The sequence below is a fragment of the Benincasa hispida genome, chromosome 6 (assembly GCF_009727055.1).
Source record: "Benincasa hispida cultivar B227 chromosome 6, ASM972705v1, whole genome shotgun sequence".
NCBI lineage: Eukaryota > Viridiplantae > Streptophyta > Magnoliopsida > Cucurbitales > Cucurbitaceae > Benincasa > Benincasa hispida.
Window position 1 is genome coordinate 48,859,480 of NC_052354.1, and position 21,030 is coordinate 48,880,509.

A 21,030-nucleotide genomic window follows, 5' to 3' on the forward strand; every position below is an offset into this window, starting at 1 on the left:
ATTTTTAAAAATAAAAACAAAAAATCAATTGGTTACCAAACAGGGTCGAAGAATTTTTTTTTTTTTTTTTTTTGAACCTTTTGGTCTCCAATTGAATAGGCATTGCACAATTAGGGTTTTGGTTAGTATTTGTTTGGTTGATAATTTAGATTTTGTTTTATACTTTTTTATTAAATAGGTGTTTTGTTACCATTGTTTTTAAATTTTGTAATACAAAGCAAATTATGAGAACCATTTTTATGTTGAGTTTTAAGTTTTCTTAAAAAAATGCATGATTATATTAGAAAAATATTTACAAATATAATATTTCAGGTAATAAACTCAATTCATTTCTAAAAATTAAAATATGCATGGTGTAGTGGTGTAATGTATTTTAACTTATATAATATTACAAATTAATAGTTATACAAAGATTTAAACTTAAAACATGCTACAATTTAATTTATAATAGTTTATATTAAATTTGACATTTAGGGGATAATCATGCCTTATTTTATGATTTATAAATATAGTATCAAACACATTTAAAACCAATCCAAGGCAACTAATAAAGTTTTCACTCCGTTAAAAGCTAAGTGAACCCAAATACGTTGTGATAGCCCAATCCAATATAGAGGTTGAGTTGGCCTTCAGCCAATTTTCATGGGAAAAAAACCACAATGTATCTTTATAAACTCAAGCATTTAAATAAAAATCAAGTTTAACTCAAAAAATTAAGTTTTTCTCGATGCATAAATTAACTATCAAATAATGTTGTAAAAATTCACCAAAAACAAAAAAGAATCGAGAGATTAGGATAGACATTATCAACTTAACAAGTCTTTTATTTTTAAGCGTATAATAGAGGGTGAAAGGATTTATACTACATACACATTATATGCTAGACCATGTCATTTGAGCTAAACTCACCTTGATATCTTAGCACATTTTGAACCAACATGATCATATTTCAATTAACCTAAAACTTACTCTTAATCTTTCTTTAAGATGTTTGGTGGTACATATGTAGTCCTAAACTTTTATAATATCTTTTTCTAATCTTATTTGACAATAATAATAAAATTTTATAGAAGGAAGACTATTTTTAAGATTAAAATTAAGATCTATTAAAACTTGAAAGCACATGAACTTTAATTTGGACATATTAGGATGTGACTAAAATAGAATAAGTTCAAAAGTTCAGTGATTTAATCTGCAGCAGCGATTAAATCTGCAATAAATAGTTTGACACAACTTCCGGCAATAAATAGTTTAACTTTATTTAATCTGCAGCAGCGAAAGGAGAAACGTAGTAATCGAGGAAAGAGATTTTAAGGGTCAGATTTTCTCTAAAAGCTCATCTCTTTAATGTGAAAAAATAGTCAGGTATAAAACTGAAAATTACATACACAAGTATTGACAGAAAAAAACCTTAGTATGAAGAAAGACCTTTAAATAACTCTAAAACTATAATTTGTGGGGCTTATAAATACCTTGATCTACCTATTTAAGTTATAGAGGTTTATAAACCCTGTAAGCAATGGGAACTCTTCAGATCTGGTAAACATCTTCAAACCGCAGCCAAGGAGAAACTTTCTGAGTACTAGAAAAGTGTAATGCCTATATCAAGAATATAGAATATGGGATGTTGAAAGAGTATACAGATCCTTAGCAGATCTTTGATGATAAACCGAAGACCAAACTTATGGTATGTCGGTTAGAATTCCGATGAGTAAATAGCTCATTTCCTGTACAGCAGGTCTGCATGAGAGAACGACCGTCACAATATTGCTGCCAAGCCAAGAGAATCCCCTTCATCCAATCTTGTCTCTGAAGCGCTGACTGAACCACGTGACTTTGCTGAAGGTAGGAAAGGAGAATTCAGTAGAGCTTGGAAACCATTTGAAATGATAAGCAGGAGAAAAGTTTATTGTAGTTACCTGATACATTAGTAATGGTATTGACACTTCTCTGAGCTGCTAGGGCCTTTAATTGGTTTCCAGTTGCCAATAAAAGCAAATTCTTCATATATTGCTTTTGTTCTTTTGGACTAAATGTCTTTGCCAGTGCTTCCTCAAAAGCAACCAAATCATGATGTTTAATGCAGGGGAGTGAGAGCAAGACCTGAAAGGTTTTAAGAAACAGACGTTGTTTACTAGAATGTGTTTCATTTGTTGGCATTCTACCAAATATAAGCTAGCAAATCAACCTAACCTGTCTAGGAGCTGGGTTTCTCTCAGAGAGATGTATAAATATATCACGACAGAGGACAACCAGATCAGAACTAATGAAAGCATTCGACTCGAGAGTCAATCCTTGGATGATTGCTGAGAAGAGATCCCGGGAAACAAACTCGTGGAGCTCCCCATCTTTTGTTGATATAGATAAAAGAACTAAAGTAGAACAGAAGGAAGAAATTTTTGCCACAGCTTCACCGTCCGTCCATGTAAATGCATCTAAGCATATCCGTAGTGCTGAAATGGCTAAGCCTTTGTGCTTTATTAAGAAGCTGAAGGGGCAAGAAAGAAAAAACATATACATACATCAGAGATGAAAACTTCTATATATTCTTTCTATGATAAAAAATGTGCTCAAGTTTTTTAGGTAAAAACATGATACCATACTTACCCAACCATGCAGCTTGACGAGAACTCATCCAAGTGTTTGAGAGATGAAAGAGTCACACGATTCACATGTCCAGATTGCTCTAGGGAAGGAAGGCCTGGATTAAGAGGTGATGAAGCTATAACAGCAAGGAGTAAACATACTTCTCTGGTTAAATCTCGGAGTAGCTTTTCTTCCATAACTTCCACTTTCAAGTCGGTCTTCGAAGGGATTCCAAGGACATCAGGGACGTTTGCTCTACCTTGATGTAGGAGATTGGACCAAGAGGAGTTCAGACATTGCTGGGTATGTTGAATTAATGGCATCAGGAGCTTCTCCAGCCAGACATCCCACAAATGTGGAGGACAAGACTTAACAAGAGGAATAATAACCGCATGAACTAGCTGCCTCAAATGTCTGAATTCCATTGAGTGGACATTTTCCGTTAGAGCAAGAGAGACAAAATGAATATCCAAGCAATTGAAAAACGATTCTCCAACAGTTGCTGATAAACCAACGACGTTATACCTAAAATTATGTAAGACAAGTTAGCACTTGGTACTAAATAAAGCCATCAAATGAACTTTGAACACATACTCTGTAACATCATATTTTATATAGAAAACAAAACTGTTGAAATACGTTGAATTAGCCCTAAGGGCATTTTTATAATTTATACTATATTTGCTAAATTAGGGTTTCACCTCATTCTATTTATATCTGAGGTTGGGTCTATTGTATGTATGACATTAAATAATAAGTCCTTTTCTACCGTGGTTTTTCTTCCCTAAATTAGGGTTTTCCACGTAAACTCCTTGTGTCGTCTTCTTTTCTTCTATTTCAATATGGTATCAGAGCAAGGTGATGAAACCCTAGCCCCGATAGAAGAAACTCAATCATCAAACTTGATAGGTAAAGGTACGCTGACTAATGAGGCTGTGATTCAAACCAGTTGATCACTATCTCCGAACCATCATCCCAGGTAGCTCAACCGAACAGATCTAGCCGGCGGGCTGAACAGCAGGTGGTGGGCTTGCTCCAGCCAGCGCGCCGATTAACTTCCAGACTCAACCGTTCCAGCCAAACACCATCGAGGAAGGTCTCTTCGCTTCGCACGCTCTCCAGCCGGCACACGCGAGCGGTTCACAACCGATCGGACCCTCGACTTCGCACGCAACCGTTTCAGCTTCGCACGTTCCACGGCCGGCGCACGCGATCGATTTACAGCCGATCGGTACCTCGACCGTCTCAGCTTCGCACGTCCTCCAGCCGACGCACGCGATCGATTTACAACCGATTGGTACCTCGGCGTCGCACAGAACCGAATCTGCACCAGACGGTCGTGGGTTTGCTCCAGCTGCCAGGTCGAGTCAGATCGACGCAATTTCTTCAACCTTGCAGCCAATCGCCGAGCCTTCTGTCCGTTACCCACCATCGCAGCCGTCTGGGAGCAGCGCCGGTCACGGGTTGCCGAACTTTGCCGTCGGTGGACTTCTGGCAGTAGCTTCTTCACAACACCATGGTGGACAGCTTCTTTCTCATGTGTATCCAGTTCAGCCTCAATTTCGAATGGGTGATTCCATTGAAGAAAATCCCATGGTTTTTTGACAGAAAAATTCCAGATCTGAATCTCATGGGGAACTCCAACAACAATTGATTAGTCTCTAGCAACAGATGGCCGCCCTTGGAGCCAGATTGAATGGCCATGATTCTTCCCCGATGTATCAGGAATGATCACGGGAGAGAAGTTGAATGGGCAAAATTACTTTTCTTGGTCCCAAACAATTAAAATGGTTCTTAAGGGACGCCATAAGTTTGGATATTTGACTGGAGAGATACCACGACCGAATCCTGGGGATCCTCAAGAGCGTGTCTGGAAGGCAGAGGATTCTTTGCTCCGCTCAATGTTAATCAGTAGCATGGAACCACAAATCGGGAAACCTTTACTCTATTCAACCACTGCCCGAGATATTTGGGATGCAGTCCCACGGTTATATTCGAGGCGTCAGAACGCATCCCGCCTGTATACTCTACGTAAACAGATTTACGAATGCAAACAAGGGAGCATGGATGTAACGTCATACTTCAGCAAGATGTCGTTGTTATGGCAAGAAATGGATCTATGTCAGGAGATCATCTGGAACTGCCCACAAGATGGAATTCAATACTCCAAGATAGAAGAGGTTGAGCGTGTGTATGATTTTCTTGCCGAGCTACACCCCAAATTTGATACATTTCGTAGTTGAATACTAGGGCAGAAACCAATTCCGTCTCTCATGGAGGTCTGTTCAGAGGTTAGATTGGAAGAAGATAGATTGAGTGCAATGAACGGGTCGGGTGTTACCACTGTAGAGTCAGCTGCTTTCGGGGTAAAGTCCGTTGGAGCTGATGATGACAAGCAGAATAGTAAAACACCCCCAGTATGTGAGTATTGCAAAAAACAGTGGCACACAAAAGATCAGTGCTGGAAATTGCATGGTCACCCTCCAAATGGTAAATGTCGCCTTCTGAATGACGAGTCAAAATCTGGACGTGCTCTAATGGGTGAATCAGTTAAGGGGGCTGCACAACCTCAGACATAGCCTTCAGTGACCAATCCTAGTGATTCAGGTACCATAGGGATCGGAACAGTTGCTCAATCAGGTAACCCTCAATCTTTTAGTTTCCTTGTTGAAGGGAATGAGTTATAGATTCTAGATTCAGGAGCGACCGATCACTTAACTGCTCATCCGACTAGTTTCTCTCATACTATCCAAGCGCTGGAAATGAAAGGATTCGAATTGCGGATGGGTCCTTCGCTCCTATTGCTGGAAAAGGCAGACTGTCACCATTTCAGGGATTAACTCTGCAAAATGTCTTACATGTGCCCAAAATTTCTTACAACTTATTATCAATAAGCAAAATAACAAAAGATTTGAACTGTAGAGTTGTCTTCTCACTAGATACTGCTTTGTTTCAGGACTTGAGCTCGAGGAAACGATTGGCACTGCCCGATATGACAGAGGCCTATATTTCCTTTCTAAGATGCTTCCTCCAGAAGCTTGTTTAGGACTAGTCTTTTATCTTCGTTTACTATGTCTGAACAAATTATTATTGTTGGCATTTTTGTCTTAGACATCCTAGTTTCAATATATGTGATATTTATTCCTCATTTATTCCATAATGTGAATGTTCTTTCATTATCTTGTGATGTCTGTATACGTGCTAAACAACCTCGCGTGTCGTTTGTTTCTCAGCCCTATAAACCTTACCCAGCCTTTTCACCTGGTCCACAGTGATGTTTGGGTCCCTCAAGCATCTCTACCCTGTCTGGTAAACGATGGTTTGTAACTTTCATCGATGACCATACACCGACTTACATGAGGTATATCTCCTTGCTGATAAGTCCGAGGTTTTATCTACCTTCAAACAGTTCTATACCACTGTATTAACACAGTTCAACACAAAGATTGCCATTCTTCGGATGAGCAATGGTCGTGAGTTTGTCAACCACACTCAGGAATTCCTAGTGTCAAAAGGGATCATCCATCAAACTCGTGTGCATATACTCACAACAAAATGGGGGGCTGAAACGGAAAAATCATGCGGAAAAATCGCCATCTCATTGGTTGCTCAGTTCCTTGATATTCCACAGCGTTTCTCCCTTCGTACCTTGGGGAAGATTGCGGTTCATACCGCAGTCATCTAACTAATTAATAGAAGCCTTCTACGATTCTAAAAGTTTCAAACCCTCTGACGTGACTTCAAAAAAGTCCTATCGCTCACCGTCATATTCCTGAGGGTTCCTCTTCGTTGTGTTTGGGTGTACAACCTTTGTTCATTAATCATGGTCCACACTGGACTAAGTTTGCTCCACAAGCTAAAAAATGTGTGTTTGTCGGGTATCCCCTTCATCAGCGAGGCTATAAATGCTTTCATCCATCTTCCAGAAAATATTTTTGTCACTATGGATGTCACATTCCTTGAAGATAAACCGTTCTTTCCCATTAGTTTTTCAGGGGAAGACCACGGAATGAAGAGACTAACAGTTCCACGTACTCCGTATCCATTAGCCTCAATCTTGAGCCTAGTCCTAATATTCCTGAACCTGAGCCTAGCCCAATGTTCCTGGACCTAGTCTACCTAGTCTTGAACCTAACTCTGCTCCTGTTGTTCCCAGTCTACCTAGTCTTAAACCTGACCTCTGCTCCTGTTGTTTCCCATGTCGGTTCTTCCTACTAGACAAGTGCCCTGGATAACATACTATAGGAAGAATCTCAGAAAGGAAATTCAGGAAACCTCTGGTGTTCCATCGGAAAGTGTCCAAGCGTCGGAACCAGCTCAGGTTCAAGATCCCATTGTTTCAGAGGAGAGTCTTGAAGAAAAGTCTGGGAACATAGAAAATGATGAAATGAGCTCAGAGAAGGTTGAAACTTCAGGAGATAATGAGGTGCTGAAAGATCCTCAAGAAGATGCAGAATTGTCTCAAAAGTCTGATACTGAAGAGAGACAGACGAAAACTGACAACTATGATACCACTCTGGATATGCTAATTGCTCTGAGAAAGGGAACCAGGTCATGTACAAAATACCCTTTGCATAGTTTTTTGACCTATAGTAACTTATCTCCTGGTTTTAAGGCTTTTACTACTCAGTTGGATGCTCTAGCAATACCTACCAGTGTACATGCAACCATGGAAGTTCCCGAGTGGAAAGCAACAGTAATGGAGGAAATGAGGGCTCTTGAGGTAAATAAGACTTGGGAGTTAGTAGCTCTCCCAAGAGGTCACAAAACAGTTGGTTGCAAATGGGTGTTCACAGTGAAGTATAAATCTGACGTAACACTCGAGAGGTATAAAGCCAGGTTAGTTGCTAAAAGGTTCACTCAGAGGTATGGGATTGATTATTCAGAAACTTTTTCCCCAGTGGCTAAGTTAAACATGATTCGTGTTCTTCTGTCTGTCGCCGTAAATAAAGATTGGCCCCTACATCAACTAGATGTAAAGAATGTCTTCCTAAATGGTGAGTTGGAAGAGGAAGTTTATATGAGTCCATTTCCAGGTTTCGAAGCTAAGTTTGGGAATCATGTTTGCAAACTCAGGAAGTCTTTATATGGGTTGAAGCAGTCCCCTAGAGCATGGTTTGACAGGTTCACTGTGTTTGGTTCAGGGGCATTCTGATCATACCTTGTTTATCAAAAAATCACCCTTAGGAAAGATTGTTGTGTTGGTAGTGTATGTTGATGACATCATCCTATCAGGGGATGACACGACAGAAATTGCTAAGCTAAAACAAAGGATGGCAGGTGAATTTGAAATCAAGGATCTTGGTAGTTTAAGGTATTTTCTAGGGATGGAAGTGGCAAGAACAAAAGCAGAAATATCTGTATCTCAGTGGAAGTACACTATGGACTTGTTAAAGGAAACAGGAATGACTGGATGCAAACCTATTGACACTCCTATTGAGGTCAATAGCAAACTGAAAAGTATTTCAGAAGGAGTTCCTGTGAATAAGGAGAGGTATCAACGCTTAGTAGGAAAACTGATTTACTTGTCTCATACTAGGTCCGACATCTCCTATGTTGTGAGTGTAGTAAGTCAATTCATGCAGAGTCTATATGAGGAGCACATGGAAGCTGTGACTCGAATTTTGAGATACCTGAAGTCCATCCCTGGGAAGGGCTTGGTGTTCAGGAAACATGACACACGGAGCATCGAGGCATATACTGACTCAGATTGGGTCGAATCTATGACTGATAGAAGGTCAACCTCAGGGTACTGTACCTTTGTATGGGGAAATTTGATAACTTGACGGAGTAAAAAACAGGGTGTAGTGGCCAGAAGTAGTGCTGAGGCAGAGTATAGAGCTATGAATCTGGGAGTGTGTGAAGAAATCTGGTTGCAGAAAGTTTTATCTGTTCTTCACGAGAGTAGTCCGGGGCCCATGAAGCTGTATTGTGATAATAAGGCTGCCATCAGTATTGCGAATAATCCCGTGCAACATGATAGAACCAAACATGTGGAAATTGACAGGCACTTTGTTAAGAAAAGTTAGACCGCAGAGCTATTTGTATTTCCTACATACCTTCAGTCCAACAGATTGCAGATGTTTTTACGAAAGGGTTATCGAGACAGATGTTTGAAGCTTGTATTAGCAAGTTGGGTCTTGTCGATATCTATGCCCCAACTTGAGGGGGAGTGTTGAAATACGTTGAATTAGCCCTAAGGGCACTTTTGTAATTTATACTATATTTGCTAAATTAGGGTTTCACCTCATTCTATTTATATGAGGTTGGGTCTATTGTATGTATGACATTAAATAATAAGTCCTTTTCTACCGTGGTTTTTCTTCCCTGAATTAGGGTTTTTCACGTAAACTCCTTGTGTCGTCTTCTTTTCTTCTATTTCAATAAAAACTATTGATGGAGAGATGAAATGTACGAAGGGAAAAAGGCAAAGGGGTACAAAAACTGTAACATTGGAATCCTACTTATCTTCTAAAACAGCCATCCGTCTAACACTACAATACTAGTGTGCATCATTTCTTTTATCAGAAGCCTAACATTCAATAAAGATAAATGAAAGAACACAGGCGAGTATGCTCAAAAGGTGATTTCAAGAAGAATAGAAATATGATATGTGGTAAAAGATTCTCTCTTATTTCTCCTCACAGTCCAGCAACAGTCATCTTGTAATTACCACCAGAATTTTGCTGGGGGATCTCCTTCGAAGCTTTCAGCCAAAATAGAGAATAAGATCTACTTGCTTTTTTTTTTTTCATTTTCTTTTTTAAGGAAACAGAATCGAGAGTGTTATACTTGATATGGTACAAAAATATTTTTATATCTTATCTAGTTAAATAAACAAACAAAACAAAATATAAGAAAGCAGGAATCATGAAGAATATGGAAAGAGAAACTATAAATTGCACAACCAAGAATAGACCAGAGACATGCATATGTTACTCGTTACTTACCCACTATCTCTTATACATTTAAACCAATTACGAATATCAGTTTCACTAGCCTCTGGATGCCCCCCTCCCTTGCTCATGTCAGAGTGAGGATCATCTGTGACACTTAATGCACCTTTTGAAAGTTTAGGGTTCGCTTCACCAAGAAGACTGAATTTCTCAGTATCACTCAAAGTCATTGCAGCCTTGACCTCTCCAGGTAATGTCTGGGATACAGCTGGACACCAAAGGGAATGTAAAGAACGGAGCAACTGCATATCAAAGAGATGTTGATGGTTATCATTCGGTGCATGCAGTGAACTGTGGATTTTAATTAAAAAAAAAAAAATCTTCAACACACGAACTGTGATTTATTTTATAGACAGATAACTTCAAATAGAAAAGAAAAGGCAGGAATTCTCGATATCCATGCATCATAGCCCACCCCACTACTACATGAGGAGACTGCACATTCCCAATGTGCTATAGGAGACATCAAAAGCTTTCTTTTTTTTCACTTATTAATAATTCTACTTGAGAACATGGGAAACTTCTACCCAAACATAGAATTTCAAAAGAAATAATAAGAATTAGTCAGTAACAATCATAGAATTGCAGTTTACTTTTAACAGGGGAGGTAGCATCCATGACAAATGGGAAGCCATGGGGTGAGAACTTGTGGTTGAGTAGTTCGGCATATTTGGATGGGCTTTTCTTGTTCCACTTCTCTTAAGTGCTTTTTCAAAGAATGTCACAGTGTGGAAAATTGACCACATTGTAGATGTCTCAGAACAAAGACGAACCAGACCCAGGGGGTCAGACAAATAATTATTTTGCCACTCAGGCTGCATCCACTGTTGACTTGAAGGTTCCAGCAACCAAGCTAAAATTTCATGCTGCTGTTGAATTCTGCAACAGGTTTATAGAAGTGGAATAATAGCATGATGTTAGACAAAAATTGTGTAAAAATAGCTAGGGTTATTTCAATTATTAAATAAATTTCCAAGGATCATTTCCTAATAGTGAGTGATAATTTTCTTATAAAATGAGCGACTAGAATACTTACAGCATTAATAAAAAATTCTAATACTAATCAGAAGCCAAGCACATTTATGGATACAAAGAAAATACAACATAAAACACATATTTAGAACATTCAGACAAGGTGAAACCTCTGAACTTCAACTCTATGACAGATCTGAATATGAACATATTGTCAACCATAAAATGAAGTCAGTTCAAATAAGTTGCTAATTACCCAGCAGTAGAAGCCATGACAAGAAATGCTTCACCCAGAAGATTATGCTCACCACGAAGCAAACGCCCTTCTCTTTGTAAATATCCCATGGAGTCGGCTATACCCTATGCAAGAAAAAAATGATAATATGAATGATGACGATTCCATTTCCCATCATAAGCTAAGGCTCTTGGTCATTTCAATTGATGCATGTATAAGTTGTCTACAATTCTTAAGTTTTAAGATACTTTTGCTATTGATTTACAACAGAAAGATAAATAAAAAGCCTTTTCTTAGATAAATAAAAAGCCTTTTCTTAATATAAACCATGGTGCGAGCATGAGACTAGAAGATGAAGAGAAGGCGAGGGTAGAAAAGAAATCAGGGAAGGCGAATTCACTCTCGTCAATACAGTGAATCTACATGTATGCTTGTCAATAATTATGTGCATATAAACACGTAGGTGATAAATAGAGGTTAAGGAAACCTTCATATGGGGCAGAATACTTCTATCAGCAGCTTTGGCTATACGAATAAAAGATGAACAGATCTGTAACCTTGCATATCTTGCACTACTTGTAGAAGGATCCTGCCAAAAAGCCGTGTATTAAACAATTATCCAAGTATGTCCTTTTAAACATATAATGCATATGTCAATAAGAACCTTGATAGCAATAGGGAGTGACGTTAGGAGCTCAAACAACTTATTGATGACGCTTGCAACAGCATCAGGAAAATATTTCAGAAAGGGACCCAAAGCATCTAGATAGTGCCCAAGGACCATCACCAAGGCTGGCTCACTCCATTTTAATGAAAGAAGTTGCTGAATTAAACCTAGGGGGTCAAAGAACCAGTCAACTCAGAACTACAAATTTATTTAGACATAAAGTGTCAATAGAACACAAGGTTATTGGCAGACCTTCAAAAATTCCACGCAATTGCAACTGAATTTCAGTACTGGCCGCACCAAATTCATCAAAAATAGTACTTACAACATTGTCAAGAGTTGATTGCATGCTTTCCAACATAGCTATGTCCTGTATCAGAACAAATCTTACACTTACAAAAGAGTAGCCAACTCATAAGAACTACAGGGGAGTTAATTGAAAGTACTGTAACCAAACCTGACAAGGCATTTGTAATAGCGAAAGGCTTTTGATGATTGTGATAATTCTTTCAGAAACCTTATCGCTGGTTATAACAGGCTTGTATAGAGCTAAAAATTTGATCAACTCCAACTGCATCGAGAAATTTTGCATAAATACTAGAAATGATATTGAAACACTAACCAGGAATCTGGATAGATATTATGTGAGAGCCATCAAAATAAATCATAATCCAGAAAATAAAAAATATCCTCGTCCTCCTTGCATGTATACAGTTGGAAAGGTTCTAACATATGCACGGAGACACACAGAACAATAAGTAATAATACAATGAATGGATCCAACAATTTGTAATCCTCAAAAGAACCTTGATAGATGGAAACGGTTCAACCTATCCCATGGCGGTCATTTAGCGCTTTGCAATTTGGTATTATCCTGGATCCCACTCTATTACATGTCCTTATTTCTCATACCTTCCAATGTTGGTCTAATTTTGGAGCGGTCGATGAAGTCTTCCTTTTGAAAAGAAAGTGAAGGAGGTAAAATCAATCACTGGGTGAGATGGAGCTTAGTTTCGATGGACAAACTAATGGTGATCATGGCATTGGAGCTTTAAATTGTAAGAACAAAACACACGTTGCTAAATGGGGATGGCATTTAATTCACGAGCCTAATTCCTTCTGGCATAAGGTAATTGTTAGCATTCATGATTCCTCTATTTTTGAGAGGCATACGCCTGGAAAGCATGTTTTGAGTTCTCGTAATCCTTGGATGCGTATTTCTAAGATTTGGAAGAGTGTGGAATCATTTTCTGTTTTCAACGTAGACAATGGCAGTCGTATTTCTTTTTGGCATGATCCATGGTTAAATGATTCTCCTTCAAAGTTTAGCATCCCTTGATTGTTTTCTTTATCTATGTCACCGAGTGATTCGATTTCAGCACATTGGAATTCTTCTATTTAGTCATGGAACATCATTTTTTGAAGGGTAGCCCCTTGAACCCTCAGGCATATTTTCTGTGAAGTCATTAACTTGACATTTAACTTCTTCTTCTCCTTTGGAAAAGGAGATTTATTTGGCATTATGGAAATCCAAATGTACCAAAAGAGTTGGCAGTTTGTTATGGATTATGTTTAATGGAAGTCTAAAACCCTTCTGAGGTTCTTCAAAGAAAACTGCCATATAATTGTATTTCGCCCTCAATTTGCTCATTATGTTCGGCTGATGGGGATTATCTCAACATATTTTCTTTAGTGGTCCCTGTTCACGTGCCTGTTGGTGCAAGCTTTTATCCATTTTTAATTTTCAGTGGGGTTTCTCTAATGTTTTCAAGGGTAATGTTCAACAGCTGCTGGTTGGTCCTGCTTTATCTTCCGAGACTATAATTGGTGTTATAATTGGTGTATTAATGTGGTTTAAGCCCATTATCAGAAATTTGGTTGGAAAGAAACCAACGGATTTTCTAAAACAAGCATCTCTTTTGGCTCGATTGTTTTGAATCAGCTCGTCCAAAGGATTTATCTTAGTTTTCTCTATCTGAACATTTTTCTAGCTTCTCTTTGCAAGATATATGTCTTAAATCTTAACTGAAATGCCTTTATTTGTCCTTGCTAATTTTATAGTTTTTCTCTCAATTTTTTGTATTCTCTTTTCACTCCGTGAGTCATATCTTCAGAAAATGAATCCCAGTTCATACTGAAAGTGTAAAAAGTCAAGAAAGGTTCTTATAAAATACAACAATTACCATGGGTAAATATTAGATTAAGTAGTCATACATACCAGCTTTGACCGATATTGGCTGAAATCACCCTTTCCATCAAAATCATCACTCCACAACTCCAATCCCCCCAGTAAGGGTGCTACGACAGTGGAAACCTTTTCTTTCTTCAGCAGTCGCTTAAAAGATATATCAAGAATTACAGTACATATATCATCATTCATAAAATTTAAGATTGATCTCTTGTCATTATCAGGCGATGCAGAACTAGAGCCTTGATAATTAGGTTTTGAAACATCTCCCGTTGAATGGGTTGTAACCTTCAACTTTGATACCAAATCCCTCATTAATGCCTATTGAGCACAAAAAATGTACATGCTGAAATAAAACCTTGTCTGCAAAATATTGTGATATCAAACATTTTAAGGAAAACAACGTACAGACCTCATACATACCAGCCAAAAGTGCAGGGACTGAAAATGAAGAGCTAATTTATCGTGTTGGAAAAAGCCCAGCATCTATGACAGGAAAAATCTCCGAGTAAGAAAGCATATTTCAGTGTGCAAACTATTCATAAATCTTGAAATCCATTAGAAGCTCAAATCTTTTATGTCAGTGATATACTTGAGTTAGCCTGACCCAAAAAATGAAACCCCCTTGGGTTGCCTTTGGGGTCAAGTGTTTCACATCCTTAAAGCCTGGGGTTCTAAGCGCAGGGGTGACAAATCATAATTACCTGTTGAAGATAAAGTGGAAGCAGAGTGCTGTCCCCAGATATACAATGCAAATTAGATGAACCCATGGATACGAGACTTTCACAAATGCATTCCATAAACTCAGATTCACTTTCATCAACCACACCAGAACTAGGAGGACCTCTGATAAAAAATTCTCTAGAGATGTTCATCAATATCTCAAAAATATTTCTCATGGCAGAGTCATATTCAGTTGTAGTAGCATCTGGAGATCTTTTCCTGCATTTTACGTGCAAAACAGAATGGAAGTCAAGACATTTGCTCAGGATTGCGCAGAACATGCATAACACTGCGACATACCTCGCAGAGACAAGCTTGAAAAATTCACAGGCATGAAGGCGAAAATCAGGAGAACAAAGTAAGAAGCCACACCTGTCGAGAGTGCATTCAGAACCAGATATACCAACAACTCCAACTCAGGTTCTACAAAGAATAAGATAAAAATATCATACCCACGTATTATACCATATTTAGCAAGATCAGGTAGTGGTGCCCATTCAGCATAAGCATTAGCAGCATTTAAGGCAGCAGTAACTGCGGCTGCATGCTGTTTTGCAATGTCCAGCCTTTGACTGCTTACTTCACTCAGGGCAGCTCCAAAGTGCCTCTCCAGTAACTATTTAACAAAAAGAAATATCATACTAAATCTAGAATGAGGAAGTGTGTGAATGTTAAGGGATGAACGTACTGTATACAACAAAGAAAAAACTTCAGGCAAAGATTGAGTAAGCCCACGCAACAAGATTCTGCGCCGATCACCTGAAAATCCTTTGTAAGTTATTGAACCACCACTTCAAAATGTAAACAAAGAAGATAAAGCTTCAGATGTAGAGACTTAAACCAGTACCAGTACATATCACCAAATGTATAAATTATAATGCTACCGACATCCAGTCAATAATAAAAAATAATATAACAGAAGCACATGAACACCAATGAAAGTTCATGATGAACCTTCTAGATCTTCATAGTGAACTGTAATATCTTCAGGAAGCCACCTCAGCATCATTGAAACCAACTCCGCCTAAGATTAAATGAACAAAAGAGTAATTAATTATATGAGTATAATTCTTGGAATGAAGGAAGAAGAAATAATGTGTCTGAAGAACCTTTTTTTTCCTTAATGGAGAAATTTCTGAAGCAACAAATTTTGGAACTTACATGTATAGGACCCTTACTAGACAGGGAAACCAAAGATGGGAACAATCCTTCCCATAAACTTAATCCCTCTCTTCTGACTATCTGTAAATCAGGAAAAGAAGAGCAATAACTAGTATCATAGTATGTATGAATGCTTTTCTATAACATGAGAAAAAAATTGCATTCATACGTGAGAAGTTACAAACCAAGTCAAGAGCCAAACCAAATATTAAGAATAACAAGAAAGCTAAGACCTATCAGTCTATATTTTGATCAAGGGCAATGAGAAGCGTACGAGTCGAGTTAGTGGAGGAGGAGATTTTGTCCATGGTTTTTGACCTGTACAGCCTTGCCTGATGCCAAAACCATTTGTTCAAGGCATTGATTGGAGTCCCATCTCAACCAGAGAGGGTGTGGAGATGGAGGTCCTTCACTCTAGATGAAATTAGGAATGCAGTTTTTGGGAGTGATAGGAGCAAATCCCTGGCCTGGATGACTTCTCTATGGCTTTTTTCCAAGATAATTGGAATCTTCTAAAGGGGGACTTCTAAAGCATTCTTTGCAAGAGGGCATCTTGAACCGCTTCCTTTCGGAAACTTTCGTGTGTCTTATTCCTAAGAAGGAAAGTGCAAAGAGGGTCGAGGATTTCAAACCTATCAGTCTTATAACCAATGTGTACGAGATCCTTGCGAAGGTCTTGGATAATCGCTCAAGGAAAATGCTCCCTTCGACTATTTCTGAAGCTCTAAGGAACTTTGCAATGGGGAGACAAATTTTTTATCAGACCCTCACGGTGAACAAGGTCATTGAGGATTATAGAACCAAGAAAAAGGAGGGTGTGATTTTTTAAATCGACTTTGAGAAAGCTTACGACCATGGGTGATGGGAAAGAAAGACTTCGTGTATAAATGGAGAATGTGGGTGTAGGAATGCATTAGGAATGTGAAATATTTTGTCCTTATTAGCAGCTCTCCAAGAGTTCGATAAAGGCCTAAGCTTGAGACAAGGGATCCCCTATATATTTTCCTTTTCCTGTTAGTTGTGAACTAGTCTTAATTCATCTCATTCACAAGGAGGTGGAAGGAGGCATTCTCGAGCCCTTCAAAGGTTGGTTTTAAGGAGGTGGATCTATCTCACCTCAGTTTTCTAATGACACAATGTCCTTCTGCTCTGGCAAAGAAAACTCTTTCTTTATCCTCAATCACATTCTAGGGTTCTTTGAGGGAATGTCGGGGCTTGAAATTAACAAAAGCAAGTATCGGTTATTGTGAGCAAGCAGGTCCCCATCCCTATGCGTGGGTGGCGGCGAAAGGGGTTAAAAGCACACACCAAAATCTGTGGAGTGAGATTTCTTTTCATCTTCCTTCCTTTTCCCAATCTTGTTTTTGTGTTGTGGTAGATGGTAAGGAAACGTACTTTTAGGAAGATCATTGGGTGGGGGATAGACCTCACTCATCTGTGTTTCCTTGATTATATCATTTGTCCTCCTTGAAAAATTGTCAGGCGTCGGATTTTTGGTTTAGTCGGAGAATTCGACTTCTTTCTCTTTTGGTTTCCGTTGGCCTTTATTCAATAGGGAAATGACGGAGGTCGCCTCTCTTCTTTCTTTGATTGAGGGTCTTAAATCACCAATTGATCCAAAAGCTTGAGCTAGTGGGTAAGAGCAAATTTAATCATATACCACTCTCCCCCTCACTTGTGGACTTGAAATATGAAGAAGACTAAACAAGTGGAAATCAATATTAAATGGAGAGGAAATAACATTGCAGGGGCTTGAACACAAGACCTCCCTAGACCACCTGCTCTAATACCATCTTCAATCACCAATTGACCCAAAAACTTAAGCTAGTGGGTAAAAGCAAAGTTAATTATATATCACTTAACTTTAGGCTTGGAAGAAAGGATGCTCGTGTTTGGAGTTCTTCACCCACAAAGGGCTTCTTTTGTAGGTCTTTCTTTAGGATTTTATTGGATCCCTCTCCTGCCATTGAGTCGATCTTTGATGTTTTATGGAGGATTAAGATTCCTAAGAAAGTCAAATTCTTTTCTTGGCAAGTTTTGCTTGGTGCCTTAGTAGTGTGAACACAATGGATAGGCTTTTGAGAAAGATGTCTTCGTTAATGGATCCTTTTTGTTGCATCTTTTGTTCAAAGGCGGAGGAAAACTTGGATCTACCTTCTCTGAGAGTGTCAGTATGCAAGATCTGTATGGAATGGCTTCTTTCAGGAGTTTGATTATATGTTTGCTCATCAGAGGAACATTCGTTCTATGATCAAGGAGTTCCTCCATCCTCATTTGAAAGAGAAAGGTCGTTTTCTTTGGTTTGCGGGGATATGTGCTCTATTGTGAGATCTTTAGGAGAAGAGGAACAACATAGTGTTTCGTGGGGTGGAGAGACACCCTAGTGAGATTTGGTCTTTGCTAAGGTTTCATGTTTCTCTTTAGGCTTCGATCTCGAGAACTTTTTGTAACTATTCGTAAGCAATATTTTACTTAGCTGGAAGCCCTTTCTCTAGGGGGGTTTTGTGGGCTTGGTTTTTGTATTCCCTTGTATTCTTCCTTTTTTTCTCAATGAAAGCAGTTGTTCTAAAAAAAAGTGATTTCGATGTAGATTTATATCTTTCATTTTTTTAAATTGGATTCACAAAGATAATAATGACTTTCAAATCCCAGAAACAACGGATGACCTTCCTATATCTTTCTACTGTCAGCCCTATTACAGTGTAAATAATAAATTAAGATCCTGTAGTTCCTAAAGAGCATGACCTCAGCAACAAGAGCAGCTGATTGACTTTTCAAAGCCCATTCTTCACAAGGAGACGTGATTTCAGCCATAAGCTCAATGCAAACATTTGCAAAATCTCTCTTCTCCATAGAATTCAATTCCTCCCATCTTAAGCGAACCAAATGCTGCATAAAGATACAAACAAATACAGCTGAAATAAATTGAGATAAAATCAATTATTCAAATATGTAACAGTTGAAACAATGATGGAAATCTGAAAAGGAGGATTTAGAGTTATGAATTACAAACCCAAAAATAAATACGGGGCACAATAAAATTCATTTAATCAACTTCAACGATAAATCATTATATTTAAATTCATATACAACATTAATTTAAGTATATTATAAGAGTCATGCTTGCAGGTTAAAACTTCTTAGGACCAACGAGAGTAACAAAAATTGGAACCAAGAATATTTTCAGAAAAAGTTGATGAGGTTTAAATTCAGCTAAAAGCCATGCTTAAATCTGGAAAAGGGTTCCCCATACTCCAGTTCAATACAAAAAATTCAAATACAGATGACAAATAAATATAAATTATTGTTTGAAAAAAGCATGCATGGAAAGGATGAATAGGTTGTTAATAGGGTTACAAGTTAGGCATTAAAGATGGAATCACAAACTTGTAGCGTTTTATACGCATGAAGCCGAATCTCAGAAGACCATTTATTTGTAACTAGAACCAGGGATGTGCTGGCCAAAATCCGTACATCACCAGTTTTAATCTGCAAAAGTGAAAAGAATGCTAAAAAACACAAGAATTTAAACGTAGGTCATTGTGAATCAGAAAACAAGTAACCAAATACAAGAACATAATTTACCATCTATGAGGATTGCTTCCTTTTACAATGACAACAACTTTCATTGAAAAAAAGTAAAAAATAAAAGAACAATCTATGAGGATTACAAAATTGATCGAAATAAGTATGAGAACAAGAGAAGACAATAAAGTCACTTCGGTTGCTCAAAATTTTATTTTCATTAAAAAGAGAAGAGAACAAAGAGGTGAAAGAAACTTCTATCCAAAAATAAATAAATAAAATAATCAGCATATTGGTTTTGTTAAATGGAATCAACCCAAAAGCTTAAGTAGGGGTGATCATATGTCAGTTGACATCGACCGTTGTCAGTTAGCTCGGTTTCGGTTTCAATCGCTCAGCCGGTTTTTCGGCTTGCTTTGCTCACCCCTAAGCTTAAGTTGATCATTTGCAGTAAATTTAATTATATCAAAACTTCAACACTCTCTTTACTTGTGGGCTTGGAAATTTGTAAAAGATCCAACAAGCGGATATCAATATCAATTGAGGAGGAAATGACATAGCATGGTTCAACACACAACCTCCTACCCTAGTACTATGTTATATCACTAATCAACCCAAAGCTTAAGTTTATGGATTATGGAAAACAAAATTATATCTATACTTCAACAAGTTTCATGAGAGAAGAAAAACAGAAAGGGGATAAAAGCATTTAAAAAGGAATAGTATCTGACTCCAGAGTGCTCAATTTCACAATGATGAACAACTTCTGAAGATTCATCATAAATTGCCCCAAAATAAGTAACTGATTTCATAAACTAGAAAACCAACCACTGCCAACATCTTTCAAAACTCATAATATAATAAGATTCCCAAAATTTAATAAGTTTTGAAAATTCATCATAGTTTGCCCCTAAATAAGCAAGTGCTTTCATAAACCAGAAAACCAACCACTGCCAATATCTTCCAAAACTCAGAATACAATAAGATTACCCCCAAGTAAGCATGCGATTCCATAACCCAAAAACCAACCACAATCAGAATCCATCAAAACCCCAATTAAAACAGCATCATCAACCAACAAAATATTATTTAACTAACAAGAATTCGCATTCATGCATCAGAAAACCCAAAAGAAAAATAATTAGCTGCATTTTCTCACACTCATAAACTATTAAACAAGAAAAAAGGCAAAACATGATGAAGCTTACAGATTCTAGATAGGAGAGAGCAGCTTTTCGAGCGTCTGGAGTGGAGCTCCAGTCGAGCGATACAGCAATGGCTTGGGCCACATTATTAGCAGTATTGTCGCCCATCAATTGCCGATGCTTCTTCCTTTCCTAGTAGCTTTTTCCGATGCTTCTGCTACTTGGGTTTCACAGTGACAACCGCGAGAGAGGGAGAAAGAGAAAGGTTTGAAGGATTGTTGAAGGGATTGTTGAAGAATAAAGATTCTGCAAGTTTCTACAGACGTTTTATGGACCCTGGTCGTCTTCTTCTCTCTGTAAAGACACAGAGAAGGTACCTTTTTTTATTCAACTTCTTTCTTCCGTTTTCCTTCCCCCCTACTCCACCATAAATTTCAACTCTCTCCCTTTTTTCACAAAATAAATGTAACTTTTTTCCATATAAATATTTTCAATCATAGTTTGTTATAATTTAGCCTAATTTTTCCAAGCTTTCTAACAAGAATAGTTTTATTTATCGTATTTGTTTTCTTTTATTTTTACTTTTCTGGTTCAAACTTATTTTATAAAATATAGAAGAGAAAAATGGACTAAAATGCTAACATGCATGAATCCTTATATGCACTAAACATACATCTTTATGTTAAATTTATGATAATGTTAATTTTTTTAAATTTTAATTTTCCACTTTTTTTTCTTTTGAGGAAACAATAAAAGCAAAATTAGAAAAACAATCACCCAAGGTAAGAAATATTGGATGAGAAGAGAAACGTTCTCTCTTCCACCGCCTTTCGCGCAAGTGAATGAGTCATAAAGTTGTGACGTCAAAAAGT

At 37.8% G+C, this 21,030-nt stretch overlaps 1 protein-coding gene across 1 annotated transcript; it reads right to left on the minus strand.

Annotated features, from left to right (window-relative positions):
• Window positions 1-1,295: 1,295 nt before the first annotated feature.
• LOC120079357 (protein HASTY 1) lies at window positions 1,296-20,601 on the minus strand. The gene is made up of 22 exons (XM_039033518.1): window positions 20,222-20,601; window positions 18,876-18,977; window positions 18,234-18,377; window positions 15,489-15,569; window positions 15,282-15,351; window positions 15,016-15,086; window positions 14,780-14,943; window positions 14,628-14,699; window positions 14,309-14,546; window positions 14,028-14,090; window positions 13,635-13,925; window positions 11,874-11,987; window positions 11,669-11,786; window positions 11,414-11,583; window positions 11,237-11,338; window positions 10,771-10,874; window positions 10,136-10,421; window positions 9,537-9,784; window positions 2,608-3,111; window positions 2,194-2,488; window positions 1,920-2,103; window positions 1,296-1,839 (listed from the first exon to the last, which is right to left on the minus strand). The coding sequence occupies exons 1-22, from the start codon at window positions 20,324-20,326 to the stop codon at window positions 1,760-1,762; spliced, it is 3,606 nt and encodes a 1,201-aa protein (XP_038889446.1). The 5' UTR covers window positions 20,327-20,601; the 3' UTR covers window positions 1,296-1,759.
• Window positions 20,602-21,030: the final 429 nt, after the last annotated feature.

Coding starts and splice junctions, on each gene's coding strand:
- LOC120079357 (XM_039033518.1), bottom strand. CDS start 20,326: ATGGGCGACAATACTGCTAATAATGTGGCCCAAGCCATTGCTGTATCG. Junction 15,352..15,488: donor CTAGTAAGGGTCCTATACAT/GTAAGTTCCAAA, acceptor ATTTAATCTTAG/GCGGAGTTGGTTTCAATGAT. Junction 2,104..2,193: donor GAAACCCAGCTCCTAGACAG/GTTAGGTTGATT, acceptor AAAACCTTTCAG/GTCTTGCTCTCACTCCCCTG.